This window comes from Bombus affinis, chromosome 6, assembly GCF_024516045.1.
Source record: "Bombus affinis isolate iyBomAffi1 chromosome 6, iyBomAffi1.2, whole genome shotgun sequence".
NCBI classification, from domain to species: Eukaryota; Metazoa; Arthropoda; class Insecta; order Hymenoptera; family Apidae; genus Bombus; species Bombus affinis.
In genome coordinates this window covers 11,293,363-11,306,800 of record NC_066349.1, presented here as the reverse complement: position 1 = coordinate 11,306,800, position 13,438 = coordinate 11,293,363, and the positions used below count along the sequence as shown (strand labels likewise).

The window sequence follows — 13,438 nt, the reverse complement described above, 5'->3', positions numbered from 1 at the left end:
CTCGTAAAGCGACGCACACATTGCGCTCATTTAATTCTCCAAAACACGTAGCTTTCTTTATTTGAATATTCAGGAAGTTTGAATATTCATAGAAGCACGCTATCTTGCGGTGCCTTGCAGATTATACTAATGACAGAGTGGTAATTGTAAATTACATAAACATTACGTTAAAAGTAATACTTATTTTTCAAACTACGCTATCGTAGAATTTAAAATTCCGAATTTTAATATAATATATCTGTTACGTTAAAAATAACTACTACTTTTCAAACTACTGTCCAACTCAAAATCGGCACGAACTTGTCAAGCTCATCGAACCAACAACTCCGATAAAAGTTTCTCCGAACAAAATCACGCTTGATAATTATAGGTCACCCTGTATACACCATATATACCTATATATACACGTACGTATACAGATGGAAAGCGAGAAAAGGAATAGCACTCAAACAGAGAGTACGAATGCGCGTGTACTTCTGTTTTCGGAACGAAATAAACGGGTTAAGGAAAGAGGAGCAGTTTCTCTGAACGAAGGGGGAAAAAGCAGCTCGTGAAAAAGGCGCGAAACGAAAATGGCGTTGACGACTAGGAAAAATAAAAGAGGAACGCTGTGTTGGAGGTCGTTTTGCCGGTCTCGGCCATTTTTCCTAGAAGTACCCCGTCAAATCGATTAGACTGTGCTCGTTGTGTTCCCTTTTAAGAGTAAATCCCTATTAAAAGCGTAGTCCACCGACTACTAGCCTAGATATCGTGTTTTCTTGCTTTAGACGGGACTGGAGAGAGAGAGAGAGAGAGAGAGAGAAAGAAAGAAAGAGAGAAAACGAGAGAGAGAGAGAGAGGCTGGTCGAGTTTCCTATCGTCGGAGTAGTCACGTAGAGATAGATGCACGTAATACACACTCTCTGTACATACACCACGTTATGTGTCACTCAATACGTTTTATCTTTTTGTCGTTCTGTGTACCACGCTCGATCATAGTCCTTCAAGCGTTGTTCCTTGCTCCTTATAGCGTCCTTGGTCGATCGTAACACGATACACTACGATGCAACGCGATGAATCGCTATGCAGGAAAAGTCTTAAGTCGAGCGATGTTTCTCATTTGCCTTCTTATTTTTATTCGCTTTTGGTCTTGTTTTATAGGTTATGTTTGTAACGGTGGCGACATCCTACGCCTTTGTGGCTTGGCAATCGACTATATTTTATATGGAAAGTAGCTCCACTTTTCAGTCGGAGTGATCTAACGAAAACCAAGTCGAAATCAATCGGAATTAAATTAACTAATAAAAAAATTAGAAGTAGATAGCTAGTTAGTCGATCAGGGGCCAAGTGCATGAACTAGATCTTTATCTACTTGATTTCATGAAAATTAAGGTCCGGAATAGTTAAGAAGGAACAAGATGATTCTCGGACCGATGGTTCCGCGATATTTGCACAAAAATACAAAAAAATTACTAAAGGAACTAGAAATAAATACCTAGTTCTCCAAACGAAAATTAACTACATAAACTAAACCTTTATCTACTTGATCTAATGAGCGACTAGATCTAAAATAGTTACCGAGCGAAATTGAGGAACAAGCGTTGCTCGGGTCGATGATTTTGCAATATGTTAACAAGAAAATAAAAAATTACTAAAGGAACTACGAGTAAATATGTAATTGCCCAAACAAGAGTTATTTGAACGAACTAAAATCTTTGTCTATTCGTTCCTATTTGAACGATTGTTCATTGGAACGAATAGACGAAGATTAGACCTAAAATGGTTAAGAAGGAGCGAGACGATGCTCGGATCGGTGATTCTGCGATACTTTTTACAGCAACTAGCGATAAATACCTAGTCATCCATACGAAGGTTAATTGTGCGAACTGAATGGATTCGTCGGTTCGATGCATCGGAACATCAGATCTATATAGAATGGTCTTAAGGAGGAAGGAGAACAACGTCGCGGGCGTTCCCTGAAACGATCGTTTGAAAAGAGGCACAGAGAAAGCACGTGAACTCGTTTACGTTCGACGGCCGCGCACATGGCTCACCGCGGCATTGCGTGCGCGTTTTCTATCGCTTTTGTCCTGCTGGTATTGTCTTGGTTCAACCTCGGTACAGCCTGTGAATTCACGTGGTCGCCACTTAGGTACGAGCCGCGGTACATAATATCGTCGCACCTCTTGTTCTTCGCCCCCTTCCTTTGCCCTTGTAACTGGATCCACGCTAAAGGAAAGAAAAAGAAAGAAGAAAAAAGAAAAATATAGAAAGACGTTCGCGTTCAATCGTACGGCTCGCGATATCGTGTTCCTCGAATTCGTTGGTACGACGGTTCACGAAAGTACTCGAACACTTCCGCCGCGTAGAAAACTTTTCTTCATACACGAGGGCGGACTGAAAAGTTTGTCGAATGACAATAACAGTTACGAATAAAGCAGGTCGCAGCGGCGATGCCGGAAACTTTGCAATCTGCCCTTCGATAATTGTTCTACGTGTAACCGAGTCAGCAACGCGTTTGTACTTTTGCTGGCCTTGGGCGTAATCGTTTACGAGGCCTGATTAAATTTTGCGGTTAAGTTGGAAACTAAGTGGTTGCGGATTTTGTCATTAGATGGCATTGACAAATCCGCAATCACTTAGTTTCCAGCCCAATAGGATGCGGCCCCGTAAAGAGCGCAACCCGGCTTGCGCCTAACGCGTTTAACGCGCCCTACGTTAGGCGCGACCTTGACAGATTCCGCGCAATTCAGAGATTAATAAAAGATGAAATTGGCAAAGTGGAATGTGATTCGTTTGGCTTGCGACGGACTCGATCTTCGAGCAGGTTGCTCGAAAGTGGTTGCAGGAAATGTCAAACGATACAACGTCCACGTTTTTCTACTTTGATAGTTAAACGATATTCCTTTGTAGTCGACGTAATAATCGCAACTTGCGTCGTTGAGCGCTTCGCTTGATATCTAAGCGCGAAAGGTCAACAAGCCTAGAAGTCGAAGCTTGTAAAATTGCACGGAGGATAACGAGATTTAAATGGTAAACTAAAAGAAAAGAAAGAATTTTATTCCTCGTGGAAGATGCGATAGGAGCGCAGAGGTTTCACGGAGTTTCTTCAAAGGCAGGAAATTGGAGGACGTTGAACAAACTACGTACTCTGCTCGTTTTCTTTCTCGTCGAAAATAAACGAGCAAAGTTCCGAGAGCAGACGCGAAATTTTATCGGTCTCGGGCCGTGAAAACAGGAAAAGTCGCTAATAAACGACAAGGAGCTCTGGAAAGAAGCAAAGCGATCAAATACAGCGTCCGAATTGAAAAAAAGGCACCAGACTGTGCTTTTAACGATACGTCTTCGCTCCAGCAACGACGAGGATCTTCCTGTTGTCGCCGCATGTTCCTAACGCTACCCAACAAATATCAACGTTTAGTCCACGTTGAAGCGACTTAATCGGAGGAACGTTCGCTATTCGTCTCGGTTTCGAAGCGACGTTTGTTCCTGCCATCGAGTTGTCCATACGCAAATGCGTTGTGAAACGATCGACAAACTCCGTGCACAGCGAAGAAACGTTTGTTTCTGTCGCGACGCGATGCCGCGTGTTTCTTCGCGTTCTCTTTTATTTTTACGAGAACAGACAACAGAAGAGACGTTTGTCACTGGCAACAGAAACGCGAAGAAACACGGAGAAACATCGGCGAAGAATGGACAATTTTTTCGAGAAACGTGCAACATCGATAGAAAGTTTCTCGCTGTTTCAGTGTGAACGCAGCTTAATCCATTAAGGTGGCACGTTACGTCAACGCAACGTTTTATTCGCCGTCTTTTCCGATCAACTTACATCGTCGAATACCGTTCTTTTGCATCGTAGCTACGAAAGGAAATTCCAAGGATTCGCTCGACGTTTTTCTCCGCCGTTGACTCTCCCATGTAGATTCTGCAATTTTACGAAATTCAAGCTTGCGATTAAACTGACAAACGCGTAATACTCTGTGCGAAATATAAAAGCGCCAGTTTCCTCACCGTACGTGGCACGCCTAATTGCAGAGCCGATAAGATGGTTGAGATAGAGATTGCAGAATCCATAACACACGAACACGTTCAGGAATTTGATATATTTTAAATAATTTCCACACCGTGTACCATGCAATGCACCACACCGTGGTATGGCTTCATTTTTCCAAACTGTCGTATTACAACCCCGCGCACTTCTCCCACTACGAATGATTAACCAAATCATTAGGATCGTTGAAAATTTGACAGTTTATGAAATTTGTCTCGTTTCGATCCTCTCGTGGAAAATTGAGCAACGTGAATCACGAAAACTAAAAAGAAAACATCCCACTGATCCCACTAAAGAAATAAAATAGTCACATCCATCAAATAATCCACATGTTATTTGGCAATTAAGTTAGACAAATTTAACAAACGTCCAGCTGGACAAATTATAAAGTGCAATGATGATCGTCGTTGCGATGAACGCGCGTTTAGGCGAACCATTTCTCGGTTGTTCACGGGTGAAAAGTGGCTGTTCAGGTCCGTGGGCCCTTTGTTCGTCGAATAAGAGAAAATTGCAGCGTACTAGGAATCAAAGGCGTCAAAGCACGATAGTTGTAATTGCAACGGGCGGACAATCGAGAATCCGATCGAATGACCTCGCGCCTTGATATTCGGCTGAAATTTCTAACGCGTTATTCACGCCGCTCTCGTTCGACCGGTAATAGCCGAGGTATGAATGCCAGGCTACCGGTGGGAGAACATTCTTGTGAATTTTCTAACGTCGCTTTCAAATTCCTCCTCTAGACACTGCAGACCGTATTTTTTACCGGACACTTTGTTTTTCCTCCCTTTCGATTCTCTTCGCGAATAATCGCACAGATCGCCTTACATTGGCCGTTGAAAATTCCCACGGATATTCAATAGCTGCGTCACGAGAAACTTTTCGAAATTGTATTTACACCGCGGAGTGGCGCGATGATCAGGATTACATTCGTGAAACGTGAAACGGATCTGAGAATATTTATACGTGTTATTTGTACTGTATAAAATGTATTGGGTTGACAATTAAGTTTTTTTTATTATTTAATTTGTACTTTACAATTTGCCCAGCTGGACGTTTGGTAAATTTGTCTAACTTAATTGCTAAATAACGCGTGGATGGCTACTCCCAGCGGGATACCATCTTCGAGCGTGGTCACCCGTGACCACCGATAAGATAAACGGTCCATTGGGGAAGAATGTTGTCTTACATCATCAATTTATTATTATTTCGCCATTATATGCTTCGAATAATAAAAATACTCTCGTGGAGTTGCGGGCGAAACGTGCGATTTCGGCGTGGCAGTCAAAGCGTTAACTCGTGAGCGGTCAACAATGTGTTAAAAAGCAGAATCCGTAGAGAAATATTTTCTACGATCACTGGCTTCGTCCGTACTTCGTATTCTCTTCGATAAATCGCCGAATTAGAAAATCTGCCTCGATTTGACCACATCTTTTCTCTCAAACTTTTCTCGTCTTTCGTCTCCTCCTTCTATTGGGTTGGCAACTAAGTGGTTGCGGATTTTGTCATTAGGTGGCGTTGACAATATCCGCAGTGACTTAGTTGCCAACGCATTATATTCGCTGCTCGATTTTTCATTCTTTATAATCAACACACCAGAGAATAAATACGGGGAATTGGAAAATAATCAGATATTTTGAAAGACGCGCGGCAAACTGAGAAGAATCGGCAACGCGGAGGTAAACGGAGGCAGATTCCAGATGAAACGTATAGGTATCGATGCGTCGCGACGCGTTTCAACGTTCATAGTGGCCGAGAAACACGCCATCGGTGAAGAAAGAAGTTTGCGTAAACGCGGACCACTGTAGCCACTTTCGTGAGCCACCGGTGGCTCACGATCGGTCGCCTGCTTTTCACCGCAGATCTACGACGATCGTTTGCACGTGGTACGAAGAATTATCCGCTTGCTTTCGTATCGCGAATTGTGTGGCGCTTAGCTCGGCCGCCTCCATAAAAACTTGGAAGAGAACAGAGCAAGTTGGACGAGACAAACGATGAATGGAGATTGGAGCGAAAGCTGCGACAGAAATTCCACGTTGTGACGTGTGTGTAATCGTAGCTTGGAATCGGACGAGCAGCGTTCCGACGTCAGGGTGAAGCGTCAGCCGTTTTAAATGTCAATACGTCTAAAGGTTGGCCGAGAAACTCGAGGAACACGCGTAGACTTTGTCGAGTGCACTTTGTAATTATCATGGTATCGCGTGCACTATAAGGGGTGAAATTAAAAGGAGCGGGGATTTCCCCTTATCCGGTGGCCAGTGTCGCGTAAATTTCCACTTTTACGGAGATTCTGTTGGCGCAGGTTCGACACGCGCTGCCGCAAGTTTTCATCTTTTTATAACGACGCGTTGCGTCCTTTTTTCCAAAGGTGTGCACGCCTCCTTTTAACGCCACTCCTGACGTATATTTGCGCGTGGAAAAGGATCGCCGCGCGAGAAAGCGTCGCTCGTCCATCCTCCGGATTTGCAACAATCCGCTGTGAAGTTTAATCGAGTGAACGTTATGCCTGGGGCGTGTGACTTGTTAATTGTGTCGTATTCTCCACGGATATTCGAGTAGCTTAATCTTTGCTATCTATTTGCTTAATATTTCCACGATGGATTTGCTGTCGTTGCTCTAAGGAACGTCCAACGTTTCACCGAGATGTCGTTCGAAGCAAATTCGAACGTACGCGACAGTTGGCCGTTTGTTCGTCGAATAGAATTCGCTCGCAAATAAAAGAAAATGATTTCATAGGATAATAACACGTGAATATGGATTAGAAAGTAGCGCTCCTGAAATATCTGTGCGTGTGTGTTAACACTGACCTAATCTCCTCTGTTTGACGATTAGCCAGGCTAATCGAGATAATTGTACCATAGTAGGATTACTAGGACGATCAAAGTGACCAATTTGCAATTCTTAGCAGAAATTTTGTAAGCTTTTACCGATGACGAATCTGTCGATACCTGTATCGACGGAGATTAGAAAGAAAATTTGGGAGATATTAGAGAGAACGCGAGCTCGAACGATTTAAACGGAACGATGATTAATTACGACGAAAGAGTTTAGCAAGAAAGTTTTTCTCGATCGTTAAGGAGAATGCGTGCAGGAGAGAAGGTGCGGATCTTAGGTTTAAATTATCGTTATACGTCGGTAAGTGGCTGTAATTTCAGTTAACCTCGATTACACGTAAGAAACGCGTTCGGATAACTCGTTATCTTCAGTCGGTTAATTCCTTTCTTCCGTAGTTTACGTATAACCCTGTCCCGTACGTCCAGGCGTTCCCATAAAAGTTCATCGATGCACCGCTTTTCCAGTAATTTGATCGCGTGTAGACACTGTATATTAAACCTCCGGTAATTCGTTGTTCCAGCAAATTTTTCGCTGTTGCTAAACATATTTACTTAAGTGTTACCCCGCTCACAGTTTGCTCCACCTTTTCTTTTTTTATCCACGCCCTGTTTTCATCTTTCTCGTTTGTTTTTTATTTTACCTTGTTCGAAATAAATTACTTTTATTAGCTGGTTTCTCGCAGCGTTTTTACAAGCAGCGGCGCAGCTTGGGACACTTTAGTGGTTGAAGGAACGAAAATAGAAAATTGGATATTTGCTACGCGCTGGACGTATTCAAATATTTACGCGTGTATTCAATTTCAGACAACAAACGACTCGTTAGGTGAAATTATCTTCCACGACGGTAGATTCTAAAGAAGAAAATAAGCGTGACGAGAGCTTTAGGAAGCTCGATTATAACGAGCCATAGGCGCGAACAAAATTGTGACGCGTGAAGAGAAGAAGATATTTCGATTTATTTAATTGTTTGTCAAAATTCCCGCAAGAAGAACATACATCGTGATTTATCCTCCGCTTGGAAATAACGTGGTCCACGCGCGTCCGAGTTCATCGAACAGAGAGACGACGCTTTAACGCTTTACCGACCGCTACCGGTTCAACAGCATACGCACGTCCGATCGGCAGCACAAGCGCGGATTCTTCCTGGCGCTGGCTCTGTTTCGGCTTAGACTCTCCAATACTATTCTTTTCGTTCATGGCGAATTGTAAGTTTCTCAAATTGGTATAAAATTGTGGGAGCTTACGGAGCAACGCAACTGACGCAACTGAGCAAGGTATCTTGGTACTAAATAACAAATTACTTCTCAAATAATGAGAAAAATTGTCGATGACAGAAAGCCGATTAATAGGCTATCGGTCGGTAAGCGCGGGCGAGAAAAACCCGATTAATCGGCTATCGGTCGGTAAAGTGTTAAAATACAACGGTCGATAATTCGCCAACGATATTCGTAGTTGTCATTCGTTTTTCAACGTGTTGGTACGCCGCTCAAAGGTCTAAAATTAGTAGAACAAAGATCGCTATCGTTTGGAAATCGGTGTCAACCACCCTCGGGTCTCGAAGCTGCTGCCGTGCCACTTTGTTCCACGAAACTGGCGCGAGTGGGTTCGCTGAATATGTCGTTTCTATTCACGACACAACAGCGTGGCCGAACTGGCGCGGGGTCGAGACGAGAGTCTGCGACGCGTGTGTCGCGTGAAAAGAAAAAGAGGAGAAAAAAGAAAGGCCGAGAGGCCGAAGAAAAGGCGTTGGAAGGGTTTGGTCGCATCGAAAATCGTTAACAAGCTGATCGTTTTGTTGCGGACAGGTCCCGAAGGCGTAGCGGCAGTGGCGTGACGGACTCGCAGCAGCAACAGCAGCAGCAGCAGAAGCCGCAGGAAGGGCTGGGTCCCGATGAGATGTGGGCTCCTGGCGGGCTAGGGCCTCACCGGGAGCTACCAGTCGACGTACCCGACACCCTTCTACAGAAGGCCTACCCCAACAAGGTAAAGAACCGCTCGTCCGATTATCGGAACGAGATTCGTGGTCCCCGTAGCGCTAGCGACCTCGACCTCTCCCTAAACCTTAAAAACGACACCCTTAAATCGCCACCACGCACCAACCAAGTCGACGAACGCGCTAGAATCGTGTCGGCCGTGGATTGCACGGACGTGACGGATGCGACCTGCGGTAGGCAGTGCGTTCGAACGAACGGTCAGCCGCCGATGCTGAAGATCGAGCTGAAGATCGAATCGGAGAACCTCGAGGACGAGGACGAGTGCGGCAAAGAGAAGAAGAGAGAAGCTTCGAAGGAAGCGTTGGACACGGACAAATATAGGAACAACAGGAGTCCGTCGGCGTTGAGTTCGCCGGACTTGAAGAACTTGAAGAAGAATCTGAAGGATTTCGAGGAGGACGAGGAGGACGAAGGAGTGAACGAGGATAGCAGCGGACAGAAGGAGTCGAGCGTTGACGTGGACGTGGAAGAGGATTATCCATTCGCCAAGGAGGACTATCCGACCATGTTGAAGACCTGCAGCGACGACTCGGCCAGCCCGAGAAGCTCCTCGGGAAGGTCGGACAGCACCGCTCCGTTGGACAGTAGCCTGGTGTTGAGGCACGCGAAAAACCGTGGCAAAGATTCGCCCACGTACGACGCTAGAAGGATAGATCTCGGCTCGCCGTGTAGGCCCGTGGTGCCGGAGATCAAAGTAGCGCCTCTGTTCGGCCGAGCCAGGGACGCCACGTCCTTCGACAATCCTGCCTACGGTCTGGCCGATCTGCAGGATCTACAGGGCCTGCTGATGAGATCCGACGAAGTGTCCGACCTAACCAGGCTCATAGACGAACAATGCGCGATTCCGAGGATTCCGCGTGATCCGCAGGACAGAGTGTCGTCCCCCGGCCGTAGCAAGGATCAACATCAGCACCAACGTGGCAGCGAATTGGCCAAGTCGTCGGAACCGAGCGCTCCGTCCGGCAAATCGGTGAAATCGTCGAAACCGAGGCGTCAAGAGGACAGAGCGAAGCTGAAGACGAAGACGAGGAGTCTGGACGTGGAGGAGCTGATACGAGCAGGATCGAGCGACGATCTATTGGGAATCGAATCTGGCAGCAGCCTCTCCTCGTCCTCGAGGCAGCGGCCCAAGAAGAAGAGGCACCAGCAGATCTCCAGTGGCTACTCTACCCTGAGGAGCGACGCGTCCACCGATCTCGAGCACGTCGATCGTAGCTTTCTGGTGGTCGGCGGTAAAACCTACCGCGAGGTGGCCGTCGACTGTCCGCCCGATTTCGTCCCCGTGACCAAGTGCCACCCTGTCTATCCTCCGCCGAACAAGACGCCCGGAAGCAGCAAGCACAACACCCTCGAGCCGAAACGCGAACGTAACGGTACTATCGGCAGGGATAACGGTGGTTTGACGGTACACGGGGACGACGGGAGTCGCGACTCGTGCGCTACGAGCATCGTGGCCTCGCCCTGCGTTCGCTCGAACGACCTTGGTAGCTTCGTCACGCTACCAACCGCTGGCGATCAGAGTATAGCTGCCACGGAGAACGTAGTTGCTAGGTCGCCCCGTACGTTAGACAGAAAGCACGAGAAGAAGGTAAGGTCCAAAGTCAAGAGTCTGCTTTTCGATAGCTTCTTCTCTATCGTGCACCACGAAACACGCAAAAGTACGTTGCTTCACGCTTCTGCTACCAACACCTCTAATCGCTCAGACAGTAGCACTAAAACCGCTGACAGGTGCTCGGACCATCTCCGCCACTCCGACAGCAGCTCGCGTCGTGTTTTACAAATTTCCGATAATCGTTCGGACGATCCGATGCCGACCGAAGCGATCTTCGACGATCGCTGTAACGCGTCGTGCTTCGACGATCGTCTTGAGCCTGTACGAGGATCCAACGGTGTCTCGCGATCTTCCATATTCTCCGATCCCAGAGAAAGCGCAAAGGCATCGTTTTCGCCCAATTGTCGCGAGTTGTTCGCCTCTGCACGGCGACGCTCGAAGCCGGTGGCTCGCAGGAACCCGCAGGTTCGTTTCTCTTACGAACCGACCGACCAATTTTCCCGTACAAACGTCTGCACTGTGATTTTCTCGGTTGACCGGTTCGAGGACGAAGATACGCGAGGCAAAAATAGCTGTCCACCGAACGACGTAGGTTCCTTTAACGATGATCCGTTCGCTGAACGATCGTCGATTCAACGTACTCCCGTACGTTCGTCGTTCGTTAGAGAAGTCGATCAAAATTGTAGCAACTCGTTGCGCGAATTATCTCTCGGTAAAAATGGTTTGTCGAATGCGGAGGCCTTCGAGTGTCGAAGAAACGGAAGCGAGAGCGCGTTACAGGAATCGCCGAACGCGCAGAACTTCACGAATTCGCGGCTCTCACTCGAATATAAAAGACGCAAAGTTCTCGATGTCGATAATCGTAACTCGTACGGATTGGGAGCGAGCCAGGGCGCGTGGAAAAGCGAAACCGATTTATCGACTGTTCGTTTGGACGTGGATCGTCCTTTCGGTGTTCAATGCTGGCGATCGGAATCGAATTTGTTCGCGCGGTGCAACGAAGATCGGGGCGAGCTACGCGACTCTAGCGACACGAAAAGGGAATCGGCGAACGAGACGATACCGTGCATGGATGTCAGGAAGAAATGTACGTACACGTACGAGCACTCGGACGATCTTGACCATCACCAGGTACTTAAATATTCTTCAATTTTACATACGAAATCTACCCTCCGATTGTTCGGACTTTTCACCTGGAACGTATCCACGGATACGTATTATCGTCGTTTGAAATTTTAGCATACGAAATGCGCGAATTCTTCCAACTTTACATCGGCGGATATAATAAAAATTCGTAACATCGATGTTACTTACGGAAGAAGTAGAAGCGATCTTCTGTTTTCTTCTAATCGGCTTTGGATACGACGCGAGAAGCAACGTGAACGCGAAGAGACGCGACGTCTCTGAAAAGAAGAGACGTCGCCTACATTCTAACGCTCGCGTGCTATTTGCAACGATAAATTGAGCAGAACGAGAAGCGAAAATACGTTTTAACCGAAGAAACGCGTTTCGTATGTTACGATTTTAATATATATGTTTCCGTTTCTATCGTTAAGAATGCGAGATCGCAGGCACATGGGAAGTCTAATGATTGCCAATGTTCACGCGATCTCTGCCTCGGGTTTCAATGGCATCGAGTAAAAACGGCGAGAGCATCGACCGTGTTCGCGATTGCAACGCATGCTCAACGCACGCTTATAGTTGACAAGCATGCGAAAGTAGACAAAACCCATTGTGAACACCTGCTAGCCATAGCAAACGTATAAACCTCTTAATGCACGTGCTTTGCTTCTTCTTCTTCTTCTTCTTCTTCTTCTTCTTTACTCTCGCTTGCTGCGTGCTCTTTCTGTTTCCTTTATACGATCTTCGCTCTTCGCTTTCAACGTAATCAACAGCGAAATGAAAACCAGCGTCGGACTTGTTCGACCCTTCGAACAGTTGCAAACGAAACCGAACTGGTTAGATAAAATCGTGTGACAAAGTGTAGCGAAGAATATGAAAAAAAAAGAAAAAAACAGAAAAAAAGAGAAAGAAACGTATAAATATAGATACAAAGAAGCGTTCAAAGTATAGGGAAGAAGATGGAAAAATAGATGGTTTTAGCGAGCGCGTGACGAAGTAGAAGAGAACGCGAGGGAAAAAAGAAGGAATTTCTAGAAAACGTAGGGGAAGGAGGCAACTTTTGGGTAGTCGCGATGGCGGCATGTGGCCTCAGGGTGCTTTAATGCCAGCTGTGTTTTCTTTGAAACGAATTTTTAGACCGGTTTGAACGGGGTGAAACCTGCCATCCCCCCGAGAGATCAAAAGAGGGCACCTGCCAGACCGCCGAAAGATAATCTACGTTTGTCCACGCAGAACAATAATGTGGAGAGCACCGATAACGCGAATGCCGAGCCCACGCAACAGCAACTGCATTCCATCAGGAAATATCAGGTAGGAAATAATAATATCAGCTACGAAAAATAATATCAGGTTTGGTAAACCGTTTCGAAAAGAAGAAACGATAACGCGTTTGTACGTTTTCTTCAGTTTCTGCTTCGAATACCTGGACGTTTCGCCCGATAGAGATCGGTGAATAATTCAACGCGGAATTAGCCGTGGGTGTTTAGCTTTCGATTCTACGTTCTTCTTCAACGAGTCTTCGTGCACTCGCAGACACGCGAGCGTAATTGCATTACGTTTTCTCGGTTATGCGTAGCCGATGGAAAGTAACGCTCGTTACTTGCTAACCACCGAATTAGAAGAGCGACGACGATGGAGATAATCGTGGGCAATTCAACGTTTAGAAAGAGATTAGTGGCATTTTATGAGAAGAATGTGTGTCGAGGAATATTCGAGTAGGAAATATATCGTACGAGTTTTATCATAAATGGTCGTGTAGCGTGCACCGGTAGTTGAAGCTCTTGGGATAGTCGCGTTAAAAGCTTCTGATAGGGTAAAGGAATTTTCATTGGGTCGCTGGTTGTTTAGGAAGTACAAGAAAATTGGTGTTAAAGGGTAAACGATTCCGAAAAGACGAGGGAAATACTTG

At 46.1% G+C, this 13,438-nt stretch overlaps 1 protein-coding gene across 6 annotated transcripts in view; it reads left to right on the top strand.

Moving 5' to 3' along the window:
• Nucleotides 1-13,438, top strand: part of LOC126917434 (protein PALS1) — a 129,515-nt gene that overhangs the window by 98,677 nt on the left and 17,400 nt on the right. For 5 of the 6 annotated variants that reach the window (XM_050724270.1, XM_050724269.1, XM_050724272.1 and 2 more), the window contains 2 exons: nt 8,667-8,844; nt 12,667-12,840. In XM_050724270.1, the coding sequence (XP_050580227.1) occupies nt 8,667-8,844; nt 12,667-12,840 (352 nt within the window). The remainder of the gene's footprint in view (nt 1-8,666; nt 8,845-12,666; nt 12,841-13,438) is intronic. The other variant, XM_050724273.1, reaches the window with a different exon arrangement.